At 48.9% G+C, this 23,229-nt stretch overlaps 1 protein-coding gene across 4 annotated transcripts in view; it reads right to left on the bottom strand.

Annotated features, from left to right (window-relative positions):
- JAKMIP1 (janus kinase and microtubule interacting protein 1) overlaps positions 1–23,229 on the bottom strand; it is a gene marked incomplete at both ends in the record, with an annotated part of 71,702 nt that overhangs the window by 44,870 nt on the left and 3,603 nt on the right. For 2 of the 4 annotated variants that reach the window (XM_082605194.1, XM_082605195.1), the window contains 6 exons: positions 2,531–2,590; positions 4,463–4,603; positions 5,535–5,681; positions 8,743–8,862; positions 9,659–9,868; positions 18,344–18,838. In XM_082605194.1, coding sequence (XP_082461320.1) covers positions 2,531–2,590; positions 4,463–4,603; positions 5,535–5,681; positions 8,743–8,862; positions 9,659–9,868; positions 18,344–18,838 — 1,173 coding nt within the window. The remainder of the gene's footprint in view (positions 1–2,530; positions 2,591–4,462; positions 4,604–5,534; positions 5,682–8,742; positions 8,863–9,658; positions 9,869–18,343; positions 18,839–23,229) is intronic. The other 2 variants (XM_082605196.1, XM_082605197.1) reach the window with 2 other exon arrangements.

Below are 23,229 nucleotides of genomic sequence, written 5' to 3'. Positions count from 1 at the left end.
TTCCTGGCATTCTGATAAGGTTTGAAAAATATAGTTACGGCCCCAAAGTGGGTTTCCTGAAAACCTTTCTGGGGTATATGAGGCCACAGCACACCCAGTTCATGCAACAAACTGAACACCTTTAGATTGTTGCTTTTTAAACATATGTCCTGTGGTGAAAATGGCATTGGTGTACATCATTGGCAACTGTGCAAAATGATGCAACCCTTCTATAAAGCAGGGGTGGGGGGCTGGGGGCGAATGTTCTTGACTGAAGCCTTCACGCCCTCTGACCCACATTTCGACTTCTGGGAATCTACCCACGGGAACGATCCAGACTATGGACACAGTTTTCTGGACAAAAAGAGTTCGCTGTGGCGACGTTTACAGAAGCAGGAAGTCCAGGAAGACGGAAAGGGTGGTCGCCCAATGAGTTGTTCAACACTCAGGGAATCCAGCAGAACTGGCCCGTGAAGAGTGGTCTTCTAAGCATAGATACATTTATTGCAGCATTACTCACAACCGTGAGGGGCTGGAAGCAAACATGCCCAGCAGACACAGGCCAGTAAACAGATCTATAGCCCATCCACTCCGTGGATTATGTAGCCATGAACATTCATATTTATGATGACAGCAACATAACATGGATAAATGCTTTAGAATATAGTAGTAAGTAAAAACCCAGGGTGCAAAAGTGTATTCTACAATTACAGTTACATTATTTTAAAAAATGGAAGCAGAATGAGGATGGGGGGAGCGGAGATTGCGTTAAAATGCCAACATTGATTTCACTGGGGAGGTACTGCTGTGATGGACCACTTGTCTCCCAGATAGTCTACAATGTGGTTATACTACTTTCATAATAAAATATATATATTTAAAAATAACCAAGTTCTGCTGAACCACTTCCCTTTTCTGAGTTTCTAATGTCAGTGCATAGAGATTTGCACCTCGTTCAACTTCACTTGGTGGCATGAGCTTGGGCCTTGGAGCCCAAGACTTGAGTCTGAAGGTCAGCCTTGTCAATTACTTTACCTCTGACTCATTTCTAAATTTTATATCTATATACTTCCTGTAACTTTAAAATGAAAAAAAATAACACCAATCTCACAGGGTTGCTATGAAGATTAAATGAGATGGTATAAATAACCACTTATCCATGTGTCCAAATTTGGTCCACAGATATATTTTATTTGGCCCACAGAGTATACTATAAACAATTTGCACCAATATTTACAACCCTTAGATTTTACATAAAGGTGTTATGGGTTGAACTGAGTCCCCCCAAAAAGATATGTTAAAGTCCTAACCCCCCAGTATTTCAGAATGTGACTTCACTTGGAAATAAGGTCATTGCAATAATATGAGGGCACACTGTAGTGGCGTGGACCCCTATGTGACTGGTGTCCTTATAAGAAGATAGCCACGTGATACAGAGACATACAGGGAAAATGGCACATGACAACAAAAGTAGAGATTGTGGTTATGCAGCTTTAAGACAAGGAAAGCCAAAGATTGCCAGTAAATCACCAGAAGCTAAGACCAGGCAAGGAAGGATTCCCCTGCAGGTTTCAGAGGGAGCATGGCACTACTAACACCTTGATTTTAGACTTTTAGACCCCAAATCCTTGAGATAACACATTTCTATTGTTCTAAGCTACCCAGTCTGTGGTACTTTGTTACAAAAGCCCTAGGAAACTAATGCATAAGAAGTCCCACTTCTCTTGAATGACTGGAATATCTGATACCACCTGGTTCACTTTCTTAGAGCAGCTGATATTCTGGGCCCAGTTTTCCACAGTCCCCACCACTCCCTATTGTTACCCTGACACCAAAGCCATATGTCTGTGATCATTCAGTAAGACATCTGCACTGCTGTTTTCTTTATAGGAGAGAAATATTTCTCTACAACCATATCTCTACCAAAAGATAAACCATGAGGGGCATCTGGTTCAATAAAAAGGAGAACAGGCCCACATCTTCATGGAAGTGAAAAATGTTTACGGTTATTAATGCAAACTAAGTCCTTTTTAAATACCAATTTGCTCTTTTACTTTCCACCTTGGTCCCTGTGGGCATCTGAGTTTTCCAAACCCAGCTCTGCTCTCCTCACTGGACATTTGGACACCATCTCTATAAAATGGGCAAAACCACATTCTCCAAAAAGAACACATTCTGTATCATTCCAAAAAAGCCCAAAGCTCCTGATTTTTCAAAACAGGATATAGATGTTATAAACCAAGACTAAGTATCTTTTAAATCCTTCAAAAGGTCTAAGTATTTAAGTTTTTAATTTTGGGTGAGCATCCCCTGAGGCTTAAATACAGAATTCATCTGTAAATTTTCCATGAATAAATTACAGTAAGCAGCCCCACGTTGATTTGAGAGGTAGTTATAACAGGTTTTTCACCATCGAATATGCAGAGATGTGAGCGTGTCTGCTTTTAGGGCTCCTCTATGGATTGCTCACTTCTCCCCCGTGCCTGGACCATCCGCCCTGCAGACCCTGGCATGGAGCCAAAGCAGGGCAGCTGCGCCATCGTACGCTCACCTTGGGTGGCTTCAGGCCCTTCCCACGATGTCTTCTGGAGCGCAAGAGCCGTTCTCTCTCCTAGAAGGAAACACAACTGTTGGGATTTTCAGCCAGCCTCACATCACATCCACCAACCCAGCTGACTTCAGAGGGCATAACTTACAATGCTGCTGTACCTACCTGTCTGCACCAGGCCTGGGTCAGTCCAGGTTCTGAGCACCCAAGGCATGGCTGCTTCTCAGAACTGACAGCTACAGAGCCATGTCGTTAACTGGACTTGGACCATCCCAGAAAAAATGCCAAGATTTGCCAGTCCTGTAAAACTCCAGCCTGTCTGTCCCTGGGCCTGTAAGCTATAAAACTTTAGGCAGTGTTGACTAGACATCAGCTGTCAGTGATCCCAGCAGAAAATAAAAAAGCTTGCAGCTTTGATCTCAGAGCTGGGGCCAAATCCCCATGGGGCCTCCTCCTGGTCAGGTGACACACCTCATTTCTCTGTTTCTCAGGTTTTTCCTTTGCTATATGGGCTGGAACCTGCCCTTCAGAGACTGTGGGTACCTGTGGTTCTTGTCAGTAGAAATGGCACCCATCGAGTAGTAGCAGGAGTAGCAGATAAAACCAGTAAATTCTCTCCTTCCTAATCAAATGTTCCTATTCTCTTTGGCTGCCAGGAAACACAGAGACAAATCTGGTGCTTGACTACAGCCCATATGGTCCACCCATGTGTCCCTCCTGATCTTAACTGATGCTGCTATCTTCATTTTCTCTAGTCTTATCTGTTAATCTTCCTCTTTCAACTCTATCATTGTTTTGTTGAGCGTGTTTTTTTCATCTTATGTGGCATAAAGACTTTCGTGTAATGAAGCAAAGGTGAATGGAAGGGTAAATGATTAGATGATGGTTGGAATGAAGGTGGGATGGAGGGAAGAAGGGGAGGATGGGAAGATGGATGGAGGGATGGGAGGGAGGATGGATGGGTGAGTGGAAGGAAAGAAGGAAGGAGTAGAGATAGAGAGATAGGAAAGCAAAATGAATTGGACAATTACAGTCAAAGCCTTTTCTAGAATTTTGATCACTGGCTTTTCTACTTTTTGTTTGTTTGTTTGTTTTTTGCGGTACGTGGGCCTCTCACTGTTGTGGCCTCTCCCGTTGCAGAGCACAGGCTCCGGACGCGCAGGTTCAGCGGCCATGGCTCACAGGCCCAGCTGCTCCGTGGCCTGTGGGATCTTCCCGGACTGGGGCATGAACCCATGTCCCCTGCATCGGCAGGCAGACTCTCAACCACTGCGCCACCAGGGAAGCCCAGGCTTTTCTACTTTTTGAAGATCCACTAATGGAAGCATCACATACCCCCTTGGGCAAGCAGAACACACTTTGCTTCTAAGATGCAACTAAAGCTCACTATAGCTGCTCCCTTCCTGGTTCCTAAGCTCCTTCCACAAAGAGATGCAGAATTCTCTGGATGTAACACTCCACCTACTTAAGACATACAACCCCCTTAATGATCCCCCCCCACAACACACACACAGTCTTAACAAGTCCTTCAAATTCTGCTCTGATCATAAGGTTCCAGTTTTTAAGTTCACAGTCTGCAACAGCTAGGCTAAAAGAAAAGAAAATAGATTTCTTGGGGACAGATCATGCCCACTCTGTAAAGGCCAGAAGGCTCGTTTTTAAAAACTGATGCTGCTTCTCAATGGCAGCAAACTAGGGATAAGATTTGAGAAAAAGAGTAGCCATGAAAACCGCTCCCAGATACCAGTGATGTCGTATAAATGAAGTGGAGGCTGCTTTCTGGAAGAACAAAGCGGGAAGGTGCCCATCACCAGGAGGAGCTCTGTGAGATCCCACCCTGCCAGCAGCATCGCCCTGCAGCCCTGATGCCATTCCCGGGGCCTGGGTCTCATGGCGCCCCACGGAGGGCTGTCGCTCATGCTCATGCAGACATACCAGCGAGAGATCGTCGATGACATGCTGCTGCTCCAGCACCTGCAGCCGCAGGAACTCGATTTCCTGCTCGTCCCTTGTCAAACTGAGGTCATTCAAGGATGTGTGCCTCTTCAGGGACGCCTGTGCGGACAGCTTCTCTTTCTGCAGCCAAGGGAAGAGAGGGCACTGCAGGGCCACTCATCCACAACACTTGATAGGAACCCACCATGCGCGTCAGGGCATGGAGCGTGGGCTTGGGGATATGGGATGGAAGAATGGAGGGAGGGATGAGAGCCCCCTGGTCGTCAAGCTGGAGGAGTGGACAGCTGCAGACCGGAGCCAGGCCCGAGGTGTGGCTGACCGTGCCCGATGCTGACAGGACGGGTTGGGTGGGCACTGGGGCGGGGAGAGGTGGATATCTGCACCAAGCCTGGAAAGCTTGGTCACTGGGGAAAGAGAGCACAGAACACATGGTAACAACACACACTCACACCTGGACCTGCCAGGGCATGGGAGAAGGGTGTTCTGTCTCCCGGAGCCTCAGTCTTCTCAAGCTGTAAAATGGGCATGACTGACACTAGTTTAGACAATGAACTGCAGAGTATTCCTTAAACCATCAACTGCAAGACACCACACTGACCACAAAGACCAATCATTCTTGTCGGAGCAAATAAAAGGCCCAAATTCAAAGCACTTAGAGCAAAACTGTAATCATTCACATACTGAGCTTCCTCAGTGCACCAGGTTTTCTGTGAGAATGTTTTATGCCATCACTCCATCCTCTCCTTAAACCCACAGCACTGATATTTTCCTTCCCATTTCACAGATGAGGAAGCTGAGAGAATGAGGGCTGGGCCTAAGGACCCTGGGTGGAGACCCACTGAATGACTGCCCCGGGCTCTCCGTCAGGCACAGACACCCACGGTGCTGTGAACTGTGGAGAACAGAGGCAGGAGGGACGGGTGCAGACTGAGACTGCTCGGCAGGCTTCCTGGGGGAGGCGGGTAGGAGGTGGCCCCAGAGAATGTGTACGGTGAGGGCCAGGAGCTGGAGGAGCCCGGGCAGAGACGAGGACTCCGAGACGATCACTTACCATCTCCACATTTTCCCGCGTGAGATTCTTTATCTTCTCCTCCATCCTCTGGATGCTCTGCAGCAAGTCCTCATTCTTCTTGTTCATTCGCTTGTTCTTCTCCACCAAGGGCTTCAGCTGGACCTCCGTCTCACGGGAGCGTTTCAGCTGTGGTCAGAAAGAGAGGGCAGCAGCTGTAAGACCCAACTTCAGAGGCCAGTGGAGATCCCCCCTGGCCTGGAGCTGCCACTGCTTGGGACCACATCTCCTGGGTGGTGCAAACACCATGAAGAGCCCACAGACACCTGGCTTCCAAATGCAGGCTCCCACCTGAGCCTCAGAGGGCCTCGGGCAGGGCAACAGGAGGGGGTGCAGCCCAACACGAGGCCCAGAGACCTCCCTCAGGTCATCCCCTCCGGCAAGTGGCCTGAGTCTCTTCCACACTTCCTTTACCTCCGGGCAAAACCCCCAGAGGTCATGGGTCACATGCATAAAGGTCATTCCAGCTACCTAGCTCCTCCTGGCCACCATTCCTCCCCAGGTAGAGACCTAGCCGAAAGCTCAACACTTTTCAGACAACAGACGATCCCTTGGCCCTGCTCCATGCCAGCCTCAATGCTCAGGGCTCCATCCAGCCCTGGAGCCATGCCCTGAGTCCTCTGAGCACAGTCCCTATGCCTGACGGGGTGTCCTTCCAGTCTCTCTCAGCCCATCAGCATCTGGGGAGCCCCTCTTGGGCCCGGGCCCTGTGCTGGGAGCTGGGTCAAAGGGATGACACGATGGGGTGACCGTCCAACAGACGGGAGAAGAGGACAAAGATGGTAACAGAGGTAAGAACACAGTGAGACAAGCGCCGGTGGACACGCCAGGCCGGGGAACCACGCATCCGGGGGTTCAGAACGGACAAGAAGACGGCGCATCACTGAGTGCAGCGGGAGCACGGAGTCTGGGGGGATGGGCAGAGAAGGGGCGGGCATGGTGAGGTCTGATTTAGGGAGCTGAGAGCTCTGCCATTTGTTTCCACCTGCAGCCACACTCCTGCCGCACCCAGGGCTTTGAGGCAGGAGCACTCTGTGGTCAGGACTGCCTTCTAGAATGATCCATCACTCTGACTGCTGTGTGGAGGCCAGTCCAGCGAGACAGAGACATGAGAAATGACAGGGGAGGGGGAGGGGGAGCTGGGACTGGGAGGCTGCTCCAGTAGAGGCACCCACTCTTTTTCCTTCTGAGTACAGTGTCCTCCGTGACACACACACTAGCTGCATGACCATGGCCGAGTTTTCAGCCTCAGTTCCCTCTTCTATAAGATGGGAATAATGGTAGTATCTGCCTCAGAGACTTGTTATGAGAACTAAATGCATAGTGATAGTCTTCGCAGGGTTATTTTAATGGATGAAAATTATAAACAATTTAAAATATTTATCAATATCACGACAATCACAAGAGCCACTGCATCTATCAAGTACTCGCCATGTGTCCAAAATGATGTTCGGCCCTTCCAGGCATCCCCTCTCATTTAGCCCTCACCACCACCCTAGGAGGGGGCCCATCCCCAACCCTATTTCACAGACAAAGAACCTGGCTACAAAGAGGTGGGGTGACGTACCACACAGAAAGTGCCAGAACCAGGAACCAAACACAAGGGACTGACTGCAGACCCCTGCTTTTGGTTACCAGGCTGTGAAAGTTAAGATAAAACACTGATGGCAGCCATTAAAGTATAACATGTACCTTGTCTCATACATTGTACCTCTAGAAATCTATCCTTCAGAAATAAAGGTTCAAGTCGGTAAAGTAAGAAATGTATCTTCTGTGAGGCATTGTTTACAACAGCAAAGAAACGTGAAACAGCCTAAATCTTCACCAGTAGAGGAATGGTTGAATAAACCGTGGTTTGTCTACACAACAGAGTATGATGCAGCTGTTACAAAGACAAAGGTGGATCTTCACGCATTGCTGGGGAGCACTGTAATTGATACAGCAAGTGAAAAAAGCAAGTTGCAGAACAATATTACATAGGGAAAATATCCCATTTGTAACCACAAAACAATAAAAAAAAAGGCTCTTCGTGGGTGTCAAAATATTTGCATAAGCATAAACATGTAAGAATCACCTCAAACTGTTAACAGAAGTTACCTCATGATTTTAAGATCCCAGTGCTGGCCAGCTTATTGATTCTTACTTTAAACACTTCAGAAGGTCTGAATTGTTTCAAGCAAGCTATTTTTTTTTCTAATCCACTTAGTAAACTACTTTGCCTCTCATGAGGGATTTTTTTTTAAGCTCATGAATATGTAAGTGAAAAGTGGAGACATAATATTAGATGTACAGTCTGATGAAAACTACATAAAAATATGCCTTTAAAAATAGTGGAAGGGAATGAATTTATTCTGATCCTGTTAAAATTATGAAGAGGTGACACTTATTAACACTTTTCATCTCCCATGTTTTTCAAATATATTGATACACTTACTTTCATAATAAAATTTAGAATAAAGAGAAATACTATGAGACATTTGTCAAGACATTTGTACGTGTTGACTACCACTACATAAAAATTAGGTTAATTGTTTATCCAGCAAATTTAAACATATTCAAGAAATTGCTATTTTTACTAGAGATTTATTTTTTTAACCAGAAGTTCACATTCACTACTTTAAAAATTAGAAATATGTGAACTTTTATGCAAAAGAAAGTAAATAGATAAGCAAAAGATAAAAATTATCCATAATCACACCACCTAAAACAACTTCCAATATCCAGGATGATGACAATGTATTTTTGTTCTGTAGACTGCTTTTATCATTTAATTCATTGTGAACAAATTTCTATGGCAAATAAATGTGACCTATAACATCAGTCTTAATGACTGCACGCAATTCATTGCATAAATGTTCCATAATTATTTTGATCAATACTTAGGTGGGGCTTGGTTTTGTTTTGGTTCGGTTTTGGTTGCTACTATAAACAACACTGCAGTGAACACCCTCTCCATACCCCTCACTGAACTTCTTTGATTGTTAGCTCAGGATAAATTCCTACAGAATCAAGGGCACTAACAGGTTTCTTCAACAAGCGTGTGTTAGATTTTTAATCAGGAAGAAATTAGAAGGAAAGTAGAGAAAACCAGATGGCCCGTGCATTAACTTCCTGTTTAGGGAGTGGTTTGTGGCCCCGGGGCTGCTTTCCTGCATCCCAAGGCACCATCTGCCTCTTGGGGGCTGATTACCAGTTCATTCCTCTCGTCTGCCAAGAGGGTATTTCTGTCTTCCAGCTTCCGTATCACCGAATTCAGTTCAGCAATTTTTAGCTGAAATCGCCGCACATCTCGCTCGTCCATATGCTGATCCTAAAAAGGAAGCAAGATACAAATATACTTTGAAAAAGCTTAACTGAGTCAAAGCGCTCTGTGGACCCTTTGTGGAAAACCCTGAGGGCAAAGGTGAGCTCCACACTAGGAGGACCATGCGCCATGCTGGGGCTCCCCCAAGTCAAGCAACATGTGGAAAGACTTCATCTCAAAGGCGACAAGACCTCAAACCCTCCAGAGGCTCCCTGACATCTGAACATGGTATCTGGGGACCTTCCCGTCCGAGCCCCTGCCCGCCAAGCATCTCTGACAAAGGCACAATCACAGAGTTCCAGGACGCTCCTCAAGGGCAGGCGCTGTGCCCACCTCACTCACCACTGAGACGCCAGTACCTCATGTGGTGTCTGCACACAGCACGCTCAACAGACACTTGAGTATTTAGTGAATGAATGAATGAGTGAATGAATGAATGCAGCTTTGGCCTCCTCTGTGCCTGTTAAGTACCAAGCTGTGGCCCCAGGTGCCCTCTCTGCTGGCTGAGCTCTCCTCATGGGCAGAGCTCTGCCTTTAAGTCCTGTCCTGTCCTGACTGGGTCCCTTTCTAAGCTCTCACTGTATATATACTCGGCACTCATGTTTTCATTTCTTTTCAACTGAGCTCCACGTTTGGGGAGGAAGGGGTAAGGGAGGGAAGGAAGGATGCACAGATGGATGGGAGGGAAGGGGGAGGGGTGGGGGACAGGCAGGCAGGCAAGTTCGCCAGAAGAATGACCAGTAGGAGGAAGGACAGGTAGGTGGTCAGCTCTGAGGCCCCAGTGCTTGCATGAGTCCCTCACCTGGACACCCATGAGCTCGGCCATGTCCCCTATGCCAGGTGGGAGCTCTCTCTTTGGACTACCGTGGTACCGCTCAGCCTCTCTGACCTGAACCAACTGCTCATCCAAAGCCTCTTTCTGAAGAAGCAGCTTCTGGGTCTGCCCAGTCTGCACGCCGAGTTCCTTCTCCAAGGCCAGAATCACACGATCTTTTCCCTTGATCTCATCCATCTGGAAAGAGAAAGAATAAGCATTCAATTGCAGGGGCTCGTGACCAGGGAAAGCTCTCTCTTGCTGGCCTCAGGCCCAGGGAAAGGTTCAGCAGGTCCATGGACCTGGGGCAGCTGAACTCAGCAACACAGGACAGAGAGACACTGTAGTGCACAGCCCAGGCCCTGCTCCGCCGTCACCGCCCCCAGCACAGAGGAGCACAGAGCTGTGGGTTCGACGACCCTATATGGTCAACCAGACACTTACCCTCGAAACGGATCAGTGCTCGTGTCTCTCTCACCTTAATGAAATAAAGTCAAGTCCTGACCCGCCAGGGCCCTCCAGCCATCACCCCCTTGCCCTCCAGCAGCTCAGCTTCTTCACAGAGTTGGTCATCCTCTCCCACTCCTGTCTGGCCACGTCCCCACCCCTCCAGTAAACGGCTCTTGCTAACGTCTCCAACGCTCTCCTGGCCCGCAAACTCGCTGAACAATTTTCCATCCTCTCTCTTTCTCACCCCGTCTGACACTGCCGCCCACTCCAGCTATGTGAACTGCTCCCACCCTCCCGCCCTCTGTGGGACTTCACTGTCTCCATCTTCTTCTCGCCCTGCCCTGGTCACCATCGAAATCTGTAGTTTCCAAGGCTTGGCTCTCTTCCCAGTCTGTATCCTCCCCTCAGCCAGCCGCATCCTCACCCAAGATGTTAACTCCCCGTGTGCAGCTGACACTCCAACCTCCTCCCTCTGCCCTGACGTCTCTCAGGGTCCCACAGTCAGAGAGCCGACTGGATGCTTCTGGGGCCTCCAAAGCACCTCAGCCTCCCCACATTCGAGCCTCAGTGTGAGCCCCAGCTCCCCCAGCCCAGCCTCGTCCCACATTCCCTAGAGGAAACCAAGCAGAAAGAAGCTTACTGAGGAGGGAGCTTCTGCCACGGGCCATATACATCGATTGTTTCTGGACACAAAGCCAACAGCTGGGAAACTGCCCCAGTAAGAGTGCTATACTGGGGTGCCCCTCCCCTAAATCCATGTCCTTCCTACAACCTGAGAATGTGACCTCATGTGGAAATAGGGTCTTTGCGGATATAATTAGTTAAGATGAGGTCACAGTGGAGTTGGGTGGGCCCTAACGACTGGTGTCCTTATAAGAGGAGAGACACACAGACACACAGGGAGAAGATGGAGGCAGAGACTGGAGTGATGCGGTCACAAGCCAAGGAACGCCTGGAGCCTCCAGAAGCCGGAAGAAGCAGGGAGGATCCTCCCCTATAGCCTTCAGAAAACATGGTCCTCCGACACCTTGATTTCAGACCTCTAGCTTCCAAAACTGTGAGTGAATAAATTTCTGTTGTTTAAGCCACCCAGTTCATGGTACTTTGTAACAGCAGCCCTAGGAAACTAATACAGGTGTTAAAAGAGAAAATTTCCCAAGTACTAGTGTTTCATTAATTGACAAAAATCATAAGAGTTTCAGCTACAGGGATTACTATCATCATGGGATTTAGGAATAAATTCTATTTGAGATACGGTACAATTAAAAAGTTCTGAAAAGAATACTAATGCTTTAGTAAGGATGGTTTCAACGAAATCTGGATGAAGTCTATATGATGTGGCTTTATTTAACACATACCTGTGAGTGCCCGCCACGAGCGGGCCTGTATGTAAGGCAATGTAACGTGGATACTACCTTGATTACCCAACATAAAGGTTAAAGCCAACTGATGTAAAACAACTTGGCACAGAGGAGAAAGCACTGTGCATGGAGTACAAAAGTATGAACTGGAGACTAATCCCCCACTGGCAAGCTGTGTGACCTCTGGCAAGTCACTCAACCTCTCTAAGCTTCAGGCTCCTCACCTGTAAAATGGGGGTGTAGGAACATCCACCTGGAAGGGGAGCTGTGAGGGCTGCAGGGGACAGCAGAGACAGGCAGGCTGCTTAGGAGCAAGGCCACTGGGCCCAGACTGCCTGGTTCTAGCCCTGATGCCACCACTTATTGGCCCTGTACCTTGGTTTAGTTACTTGATTTCTTCCTAAGCCTCAGTTTTCCATCTGTGAAATGGGGATAATAATAGGGATGTTTTGGGGATGAAATACATTAACACATAAAAACTGCCTGGCACGCAGTAGGCATAAAATAAACATTAGCTCTAATTATAATTGTTGCATGCACACAGTAGGTCTCAATGAATAGTAGTTCCTGTCTTTCCTAGACTTTTGTTTCCATTAGGTGTGCAAATATTGAGGAAATGAATGAATGAATACTGCAGTGGTTTGAATTGTGGTTCCTAAAAAGACATGTCCACATCCTAACTTCAGATACCTGTGAATGGGACCTTGTTTGGGAAAACAGTCTTTGCAGGTGTAATTAAGGATCTTAAGATGAGGAAATCGTCCTGGATTAACTGGGTGGGTCCTAAATCCAATGACAAGTGTCTTCATAGGACAAAGACGCAGACCGAAGAAGAAAAACATAGAGGGGAGGCCACTGCTGACTTAAAAAAAAAAAAAAAGCACAGTGTGAGAATTGCGAGTTAAGTTTTATCGGGGGCAAAATGAGGACCACAGCCCAGGAGATAGCACTTCAGGTAACTCTGAGAAACTGCTCGGAGGAGGCGAGGGGAGGAGCCAGGATATAGAGGAGTTTTTGCGACAAAGTCAAAGTAGTAGGGAACGTCCAAAGATGATTGTTAATTAAAGAAAACGAGATATCTCAAGTTAAGGAATATAGTGCTTTCCTATATATGGGCAGATGCAAGAGTCTGGGCTCACTGAAATCATTCCTTTGATACGCACCTCAGCTATCTGGGGCCAGTATCCTGTATTTTCACATCCTGAGTTTCCTTAGGGCTCACGGCTGCAGGGAGTGGCTGCAGTCTGAGGGCTGCTAGATGGCAGGTATTCTTTTCAGCCCTGAGTTTCCTCTGGGCTCACTGGCTCACGTTGAAGGGCTGCAGTCTTTGATGACTGTGACATCCTTTGTTTATTGGTATGGCAGGAAATATTCCATTTATAAATATTCCACTTATCACCATGTAAGAGGGAGGCAGAGATTGGAGTGGTGCAGCCACAAGCCCAGGAACTGTTGGAGCCATCAGAAGCTGGAAGAGCAAGGAAGGGCCTTCCCTGAGAGCCTTCAGTGGGGCATGGCCCTGCTGACACCTTGATTTTGGACTTCTGGAGTCCAGAGCAGTGAGAGAGTAAACTTCCGTTGTTTTAAGCCACTGAGTTTGTGGCCATTTGTTAAGGCAGCCCCAGGAAACGAATACAAATGCCCTTCTCACTCATCACGCTCTCAGAGGGTAACAAACTAAAGCTGATTGTAACCTGAAACTCTTACTTCTGAATCGTACACCTCGTATTCAGACACAGATCGCTACAGCAGAGAATGCTAGTTAGGAGCGCTGCCCTGAGGGCGGACAGAAGCTAGCTCAAATCCCCGCCCCTACCTGCTGTGTGACTCTGGGCAGACTGAGCCACCCCTCTTAGCCTCAGCCTCGGTAATGTGGGGACACTGAGAACACCCCGTCCAACTGGGGGGAGACTTCAACCACGGGAAGAATTTAGCACAGAGCCTGGCATCTTACAAGCACACAATCAGTGTTAGCGGCCACCATTAATCTACTTTAGCTCCTGCGTAACAGAAGGCTATCTGATTTAAACAGCAGACCATGAAAAACTTATAAAATACAGTTTACAGAAGGCAGCAAATGGTACCCCCAACCTCCAGACTGAGGTTTTCAAGCAAAGTCCCAGAGCTCTGGCAAGCTCTTTGAGTGGCCTTTCTTTAGAAGAAAAAAAGGATACTCCGCTTCCTTCTGTATCCCCAGCCACCTCCCCATGACAGTTTCCTGGAACTCCAGACAAGGGTGTGCCTGGTGCAGCTTCTCCTGCAGCAGCTGCAGAACGTGCCTGCTGCTCCCCCTGGTGGCGGTCACCTGCAGCTCCCTGCTCTTCAGAGCCGGAGGTGGGAGCACCTCCCCGCTGTAGGGAAGAACACTTGATGCAGAAAACACTGTTGCCACTGCAGAGTTCAATCCAGAAGCAACGTGAAGCAACGTGAACCACGTGAAAGTTCATTAATTGAAACCACTTAAACATGCTTTCATTAATTCAACAAATACTGAATTGAGTGCCATCAGCAGGTGCTGGGAAACACTGATGAGCAAAACAGATCAGAGTCCCCGCCCTCAGAGCTTCCATTTCAGAGGGGAGGGTAGCTGAAAACAGAATAAAAAAGTCAACATGGAGTAGATCAGAGCATGATTAATGCTAGGAGAGAAAGATAAATCGAGGGGAATCAGTGGTGCCAGTTGGGGAGGTGTTACAAGTTAACAGGTAGGGCTCCAGTCCATCCCCCTCAGCATCCCAGCTGTACACTCCTGACTTTGCACTGGAGCCCAGAAGCGCTGCCTCCACCACCACATTACACTAGTTCCTCCCACAAGAAAGAACAGCATCTTAAGCAAGACATCTCTGGAAATCCAAATTCTCAGCCTGGAACAGCACTGATTCCCAATTTATCCTAGAAAATGAGCAGAGGGCTTACACCTCATTATGTGGGAAAGGTTCCCAGGAAACAGTCTCCACTAGTGGAGATGGCATCCAGGAATGGATGGACAATGTGGAATAGATTCTGGAGCCAACATTTTCTAGGTTGTCACATTTCCCCAGCCAGAGTCCTGAGGCTCCAGAGGTCAGGAGACCTGCCAGCTCACACAGCTACACAGGCACTCTCACTATTTGTCGACTCTGGTCTGGCCCCCAGGCTGGGCCCTTAGTGATCTTGCCCCCTGCCCTGAGGACCTGAGGAAGTGTAAACCTCTGACAGTGAGCTTCTCAAGCTTCCCCAAACCCCAGCACCTCAGTGTGCTGGACATTCCTGGGTTGCCTCCCAGCATCTGTTTCCCCTTCTCCCACACTCCCACTCTCACCATGTGGTTCAGAAGAGGGGTGGGGCTGAAATCACTCCAAGTTCCCAGGGCAGGCCCTGATTGGCTCACATCACCTGCATGGCTCCGCCGCCTAACAGTAACTGGTTCAGGGATGAGTACATGACCCAATCAGATCCAACAGGCCCAAAGAGGGTGTTGCTAGGACCCTCCTGTTTCTCCTTAGGAGCTAAGAAAGAGCTTCTCTCACACCCCAGTGTTCATTGCAGCACTATTTACAATAGCTAGGACATGGAAGCAACCTAAATGTCCTTTGACGGAGGTATGGACAAAGAAAATGTGGTACATATATACAATGGAATATTACTCAGCCATTAAAAGGAATGAAATAATGCCATTTGCAGTGACATGGATGGATCTAGAGATTGTCATACTGAGTGAAGTAAGTCAGACAGAGAAAGACAAATATATGATATCACTTATATGTGGAATCTAAAAAAATGGTACAAATGATCTTATTTACAAAACAGAAATAGAGTCACAGATGTAGAAAACAAACTTATGGTTACCAAGGGGGAAAGGGGGGGAGGGATAAATTGGGAGACTGGGATTGACATACACACACTACTATATATAAAATAGATAACTAATAACAACCTACTGTATAGCAGAGAACTCTACTCAATACTCTGTAATGACCTATATAGGAAAAGAATCTAAAAAAGAGTGGATATATGTATATGTATAACAGCTTCACTTTGCTGTAGAGCAGAAACTAACACAACATTTTAAATCATCTGGGCTGTTTCCTGTGAGGATGTGGGGTCTGGCACAGTGGTGGCATCTCACCAGCACACTGAGAGCTCAGAGCCTGAGAATGATGCATCAGGGGACACAGCAGAGCCTGAGAAACCTGGGTCCGGGGAGACATCATTAGTGCCACTGGACCTATACCTGAGTCTAGTCCTGCTACTTCAGTCATGAGAGCCGACAGACTCATGGTTTAAGCTAGTCTGAGGTGGAATTTCTGTCACTTGCAACCATAAGATTCTAGCTGACATAGAGTTAGGGAAAGCACAACAGTCTGGATGATGGCTCTCACTTTTTACTTACATGCTAGTGTGAGCTCAGGACTACATTTGTACTTAGGAGACACTCTCTCTCAGTCTTCAAAAGACCCTCAAAGTAGACATTATTTACTCCATCTTACAGATAAGCTTGAGGCCCTGAGAGGTGAATGTGCCCACACACTAGTCAGAAGCAGATCCATGATTCAGACTCAGGTCAGCCCCTGCAAAGCCCTCACTATGCCCTCTCTCAGCCCCAGAGGCACAGAATCTAATCATTTCTCAGCAGTCACATCCATCAGGACACTCGTCTCAGTGAAAACCTCAGTTTAGCCAGCTCCCAACAAACCCACCAATTTGTGAATAATTCTGTTAGTTCCACTTCATTTGCAAAGTTTGGAGCATCAAAGAATGAAAAAGAAGCTGCTACCCCAAGATCCATTCTCGTCTCCTCCTTGGTACCTGTAGTTGGGTGAATGGTGTCCCCCTCAAATTTCATGTCTATTAGGAAAATCAGAATGTGATCCTATTAGAAATAGGGTCTTTACAGATCTAACTAAGATGAAATCATAACAGATTGGGGTGGGCCCTAGATCCAGTAACTGGTGTCCTTATAAGAAGATGACAAGACACAGTCACGTGGGGAAGAGAAGGCCATGTGGAGGCAGAGGCTGGAGTAATGCAGCTGCAAGCCGAGGAATACCAAGGATTCCCGGCAACCCCCCAAGCCTGGAAGAGGCAAACAAAAGATTCTTCCCTGGAGCCTTCAGAGGGGCACAGCCCTGCTGACACCTTGTTTTCAGACTTCTAGACTCCAGAACTGTGAGAGAATAAATTCCTGTTGTTTTAAGCCATGGAGTTTGTTATAGCAGCCCTAGGAAATGAACAGAGTGCCATACCAGGATTTATTAGGAGCTGCCATGCATTTCCCAGCTCCCCTTGCAGCTGGGTGAGGCTGAGCAAGTAACTTCCAGCCAAAGAGATGGAAGTGGAGGTATATAGAACCTCCAGAAAGAAAAGTGCTTTTAAATGAAGACCATACCCTCCTTCATCTGCCCTCCTATTGCCAACCTGGGATGCAGATGTGATGGCTGGCACTCCATAGCATGAGGGGCCATGAGGACCATGGCCACATCCCGGAGCCCCATCTGAGGGGAGAGGTAAGAGGCCCTGTGGCCTACACTACTCTGTGGAGCACTTTACAGACTTTGTGTGTGAAAGAGAAATAACTCCAGATTTTAAGCCCCTGTGTACTGGGGGGAGTCTTCTCAGACCTAATCCTAACTGGTCTAAAGAATGTGTCCAATAGCCCCACGTTGACCATAATTGCCTTTTCTTCTTGACTGTTTCTTAAGAGGCATGTTAAATGTGTAAGTGGAAGCCTGGAAGCCTTCCTACATTTCTAATCCAATCCAACTAACAAAGAAACAAAACGCAGGCCACTTTCTGAACACGTTGCCAAGAGGCCTGTCTGACGAGGGACATTTATCAAATGCGTGGAGAACTGGACATTTATTCTTTTCACTCTATTCTCCTAAGTGGCCCCCACACACTGAGACTACCTGAGCTGGGGATATTTCTGTTTGGCACTGAAATGGAAACAGACACCAAGTCCTTGGTTCGTTTTAAATTAAGCTCAGTCTGTCTCTTGTGCAAATACTTGTTTTTTCCTGATTTTATTTACCTTAAATATACATTTCCTGTAACAGAGGAACATATTTTACATGTCTCCTATTACACAAACTATAAGCTGTTGATAGATGCTTTAGTTAACTTAATTCTCATAATGCTGTAACAGATACATGATTATTCCTCCTTTCGTAGGTGAGGCACCAGAGGCTTAGAGACCGTAAGCAACTTGATTGGGCTCACACAGCTAACAAGTGAGGGAGTCTGGATTCACACCCAGAAGAGACTTTCTCCAAAGCCTTCTCTTCCTATTATGCGATAACACCACCCCTACACACACAAAGGGAAAAGGGGCTGGGGAATACTTCTGAGAACTTAGTATCGGTATGTGCTTAGATTTTCTGTACATTAGACACTTAAAATCAGTGCATCTCTTCTGCCATTCTTGGTACTGGCTTGTTAAGCTGTGAACTGATGCTCTGTCACTGACTGGTGACCAGTCTAGGGATGGACAGCTGGACCAGGCCTCCAAAAAGGACACCTGGTCCTTCTGCCTCCAGTCCTTAAATTTCTTAGGTGTCTTCCACAGACAGGAGAGACCTGCCAAAGCTTCCATTCCACACCCAGGATGGCAGGGGCTTTGTTGGAACCCCAGGGCCTAGAACCATGCCTGGAGCACAGTGGGTCCCCAGTACTCAGCATTTACTGCTCCGTGAGGGAGGACTGGGGCACTTGCTTGTGGAGAGGACACGGCGCATGCACCACGGAAGGATGGGCTGCGTGTGTGCAGAAGGAGGGCTTGCATGCGTGCAGGGAGGACAAAGTGCTTGTGCGTAAGAGCAGGGTGCGTGTGCGGAAGGTCAGGTATGCACTCGAGCCGGTGCGGGGGAGAGGGCAGCGCACTTACCAGCCGGCGGATGTCGCGCTCGCACTCGCGCTTGATGCGGTGCACCTCGTCCTGGTGCGCCTGGTAGGCAGCGCGCAGGTCGGCCGCCTTGGCCTTGTCGGCCTGCATGCAGTTGCTGAGCGCCTCCTCCGCCTGCTTGCGTGCCGCCTTGAGCTCCAGGATCTCCTGCTGCAGCCGCAGGCGCTCGCCGTCGAAGGCCCTGCGCGCCTCTTCGCGCGCCTCGGCCAGCAGCGCCGTCTTGACCTTGTCGGCCGCACCGTCGCGCAGCACGTTCAGCGTGGCCTGCAGCCGCTGCAGCTCGCTCTCCTTGATCTTGGCCGTGCGCGCTGCCTCCTGCTCGTGCTGGCGGATGAGCACCTCGCGCAGCGCCTGCAGCTCCTTGGTCTTCTCCTCGTGCAACTTGGCCCTGAGCTCCGAGATGTAGGCCGTGTGTCGCCGCTGCTCCTGCTCGCGCTCCAGCTTGGCCTCCTGCAGCCGTTCGCGCAGCTTGCCCACCTGCAGCCGTCGGGGGAGAGTCAGTCAGGGTCAGGGCTGGGGGAGCCGGCCAGGCCCGCCGCCACCTCCCCGTGTCCCTTCGTGTGCGACAGGCCCGAGACCCTCCCCCGGTCCCCGAACTCCAATTCCCCCTCCCGCCACCTCCATCAGTCCCACGCAGTCTCCCCTACTATTTTGTTGAGATGTTCCCAGCCGTGGAAAAACATCTGAGGGTGCTGGAGAGGAGAGTAAGGCTTTGACATCCCTTCCAATTTGGAGATTTACGAGGAAGGACAATTTATCAGTCACAAAATAAGCCACGCAGAAATCATCTGTCTCATCAGAGCAGAACAGATCGTAAACCAGAAACACATTTCCAGTGCCCATGCCCTGAACTCTGGAGTTAGAGAAGGCCGAGCAGGTGGACGTAGAGAGGGGCAGGGGTGGAGGTGACCTCACTGCTGAGAGGCTCTCCTGCCCGGTCTGGGGGCTTCTGTGCCCCTCCCCCCCACATGAAGCTCTCACAGCGGCAGGAAGGAGGTAACTGCTTTGCCACAAGGCAGCCAAGCATCAGAGATGCGCCGCTGGTGACCTGCCTGGGATGAGGGGCTGCCAAGGGGCAGAGCCAGGCTTCACCCCCAGGCGCCTGGCCCCAGGGCCAGTGCTCTGCAGGTGCCAGGCTGCTAACCCCACCAGAAGGTATTCGTCTATTCAGCAAACAAAACATTATTTGTAAAATATGCCAAGGGAGTGTCTTCTTCAAACACTCCAAAAGGCTTTATTCGATCTTTTTTTTTTTTTTTTTTTTTTTTTGCAGTACACGGGCCTCTCACTCTTGTGGCCTCTCCCGTTGCGGAGCACAGGCTCCAGACGCGCAGGCTCAGTGGCCATGGCTCACGGGCCCAGCCGCTCCGCGGCATGTAGGATCTTTCTAGACCGGGGCACGAACTTGTGTCCCCTGCATCGGCAGGCGGACTCTCAACCACTGCGCCACCAGGGAAGCCCATCGATCTTTTTATTTCAAATATCACACAATTACACACATTCCACAGGAACCCATTCGTTTTCTACATTACAGCAATCTCCGAAGAACAGAAACAAATGTGTCTCTCATGGATGAACTGCTTCCAAGGTGGCAACATTTCCCCCAGACCAGTCTATAGAACACCAACATGCTGAAATTAATTTTAGGTGAGGAGTTTTACGATGTCACTCGGGTTGATAAATCCTTACTCATAACAGCAGGGAAAGGAGCAAATAAACCTGGCCAGGCAAAGATACAAGATCAATGTCTCCTTACATCAAACACGCATAATCACAGAAATAAAACAAGGACTGGACCTGTCAGAGGGCTCATCTCACCCAAGAGCTAGAATTGGCCTCTTCCTAAGGGATTGAGTGCCAGGAAGCCAGAACTTCAAATATTTAACATGATCTCCCCAGGGAGGAACTAAATGCTTCTGGCATTCTCCTTCTAAGGAGGCAACACTCTTCTAACTTTCTGGGATGCTGACGGTGATTTGAAGTCAAAGGGATGGGATTTTGTCGGAATCCAAGTCTGCACTGACGAGTGCATTTCCCTCTGCAAATTACTTAACCTCGAGATGGTTAATGTTACGTGTCAACTAGGCAGGGCTGTGGTACCAGGTCATTCGGCCAAACACCAGTCTAGATGTTACTGTGAAGGAATTTTTAAGGATGTGATTAACATTTAAATCAGTAGACCTGGAGTAAAGCAGATGAACCTCTATAATGTGGGTGGGCCTCACCAAGTCAGTTGAAGGCCTTCAGAGAAAAGACTGAGGTCCCCCAGTGAGGAAGGAATTCTGCCTCATTACTGTGAGATCAACGCTCCCTCGAATTTCCAGCCTATCTGCCCCGCAGATTTCAGATTTGTCAGCCTCCATGACCATGTGAGCCATCTTCTTGAAAAAATACCAAATCCCTCTCCATCTCTCTCTCCTACTGGTTCTTTTTCTCTCTGAAGAACCCTGACTATACAAACCTCCCAGAGCTTCCTGATCCTTCCCTGTGAAACAAGGCCATCAACGGCTGCCCCTTAAAGACTGTTGGGAGGAGGAAAGCTGAAAGCGGATGAGCGGATAAAGGGAAGTTTGGTCCCATGCAGTAAAGGAAGGAGGAATGTGGCCAGCATGAGCAGAGGTGTGTGCAGGGCAGCCTGGTGGGGGGGCGGGCCTGCCCCTGGGAGGGGAAGAGGGGGCCAGCTGAGATGGGCCAGGTGACACCCGTGTGTAAGGCAGGGAGGCTAACAGTGGATGGGCTGTGGGAGAAGGCCCTGCTGGGTCCCACCAGCTCTGCCTAGAAAAGCTGAGGGCCAAGCCCAGGCGCCATGACCCAGGTGTGGCACGGTGAGGCGGGGTGGCCCCTGGTGGGCACAGAGCACCCCCTCCTTACTCCATTGAGTGGAGCAGGTCTACGAAAGTCATGTGCCACTTGACTCGCCAGATGCCTCCAAGCTGTGCCCCGCCCCCAAGTCCAGAGGTGCAGCAGGAGAGAGGGGCCCTTACCAGCCTTGCTTCAGCATCTGGGCTCTAAATGTGGCAAGAGCAAAGTGACCAAGAAAGGGCAGGCATCTGGGTGGGAGGGGCTGGCCTGGAGAACTCGGAGCTGGCACCGCCAGCGCCCCAGTGGGCACAGTGAAGTCAGCCTCCACTCAGCTGCTTCCCCCACTCCTCAGCCCATCTGTCAGCGCTGGGTCTCCACTTCCAGGCCTAGACCACTTTTCCCCATTCCCTGCGACCACCCTGGTCCAAGCCAGCGGCAGCAGCCCTCTGCCAGACCGTGGCAGTCACCTTCTCACCCATCGCCCTGCCTCTGACCCCGCACACTCGCCCCTTTAGTCCTTCCCAGTGGCCAGCACAGGTCTCTGAACACACACATTAGAAGGTTTCCCTCTACTGCCCTCTGAATCCACGGGGTGCAGGTTAACCGTTCTGAAACCACTAGAGTGCTGAATAACTAAGTAAATGGGTGGTGGGGTCAGGCCCTCCCTGCTGGAGGGAGGACAGATGAGCAAGGGGAGGAGGCCAGAGGATCCAGGTGGTAGTGGATTAGACCGGGGACATCAGTAAGAACTCATGTTTAACTTAATGTACATATAGATGTTACATTTAGAAATAGTTTAGATATGTACACATACACGGTTAGTATATACGCATACATGGTTAGTATATACACATACACGGTTAGTATATACGCATACACGGTTAGTATATACGCATACACGGTTAGTATATACGCATACACGGTTAGTATATACGCATACACGGTTAGTATATACACATACACGGTTAGTATATACACATACACGGTTAGTATATACGCATACACTTCCTTGCTCTGTCAGCTAAGCCTAGAAGCAATGACATGCCAGCAGCGGTGAGCACACCCAGTACCCAGATCCTGGTTTCTCATGCCATTCTCTAATAAGTGGGACCAGGGCTCCTTGGAGAAATGAGTGGCTCTAGGACTGGGGCAGGGAATATACAAGATGAACCTGGAGCACCTTACAGGACTGGAAGGTAAGGGTGTACCCAAGAATAAATTAAAAAATAAATGCCACAATGATGGGGTGCAAAGGAACACAGGGGTCCACTGAAAGAGATTCCTGTGGCCAAAGCTAGAACAGTTTGAGCAACAAAATAAAGTAGTATTGGATTATAAGCCAAAGTGTAAAATAGTGTTCATAGTGATATAAATGACTGAATTTATACATATAAAAATATGAAAGAAAACAAAAAAAAACCCTCGAGGGCTCTGTGGCATCCAGCATACAAGCCCAAGTCCTCCCCGGCCCACAGGACTGACCCCAGCTGATGGCTCTTCGGTCCTCCTCCCTGACCACCCAGCTCAAGCCACGTCCCTGGCTGCTGCACCTCAGACATGCAGGCACGTTCCTGCCTGCAGCCTTTCCCCAAGCCGGCCCTTCTGCCTGGAATGCTCCCAACCAGGCCTCTGTAGGACCTGCCCTCCCACCCCCTGCAGCACCCCTTTGCTGACCACCTCCCTAAAGAGCCACCCCCACTGCAACCCCACGACTCTCCACCTGCTTCTGCTGCTTTACTTTCTTGGCACTTTTCACTATGGAATAAATATTACATGTTAATCTCCTGGCCTTCGTTCCCTACCTCCCCCATTAGATACTAGCGCCAGGAGAGGATCTCCAGGGCGACCCAGCTTCTGGGACAGAACATGGCACACAGTAGGTGCTCAGTAACTAGCCACGGACTGAGCAAAGGAAAGAATGAAAGGATGATGGGCCTGGCAGTTTTGTAAATAATGAATGACAGCGTGCACTCCCTGGGGCATGAGGGTGGCCGCGGTTCTGGGGCACTGGACTTTCCCCACATGCGTGCTGGCTCCTAGGCTAGCTGGTCCCTCTGCCTGGTCCC

Source organism: Mesoplodon mirus (genome assembly GCF_964341445.2).
Source record: "Mesoplodon mirus genome assembly, chromosome: 2".
In the NCBI taxonomy this organism is placed as follows: domain Eukaryota; kingdom Metazoa; phylum Chordata; class Mammalia; order Artiodactyla; family Ziphiidae; genus Mesoplodon; species Mesoplodon mirus.
This window is presented reverse-complemented; position numbering and strand designations above follow the sequence as displayed.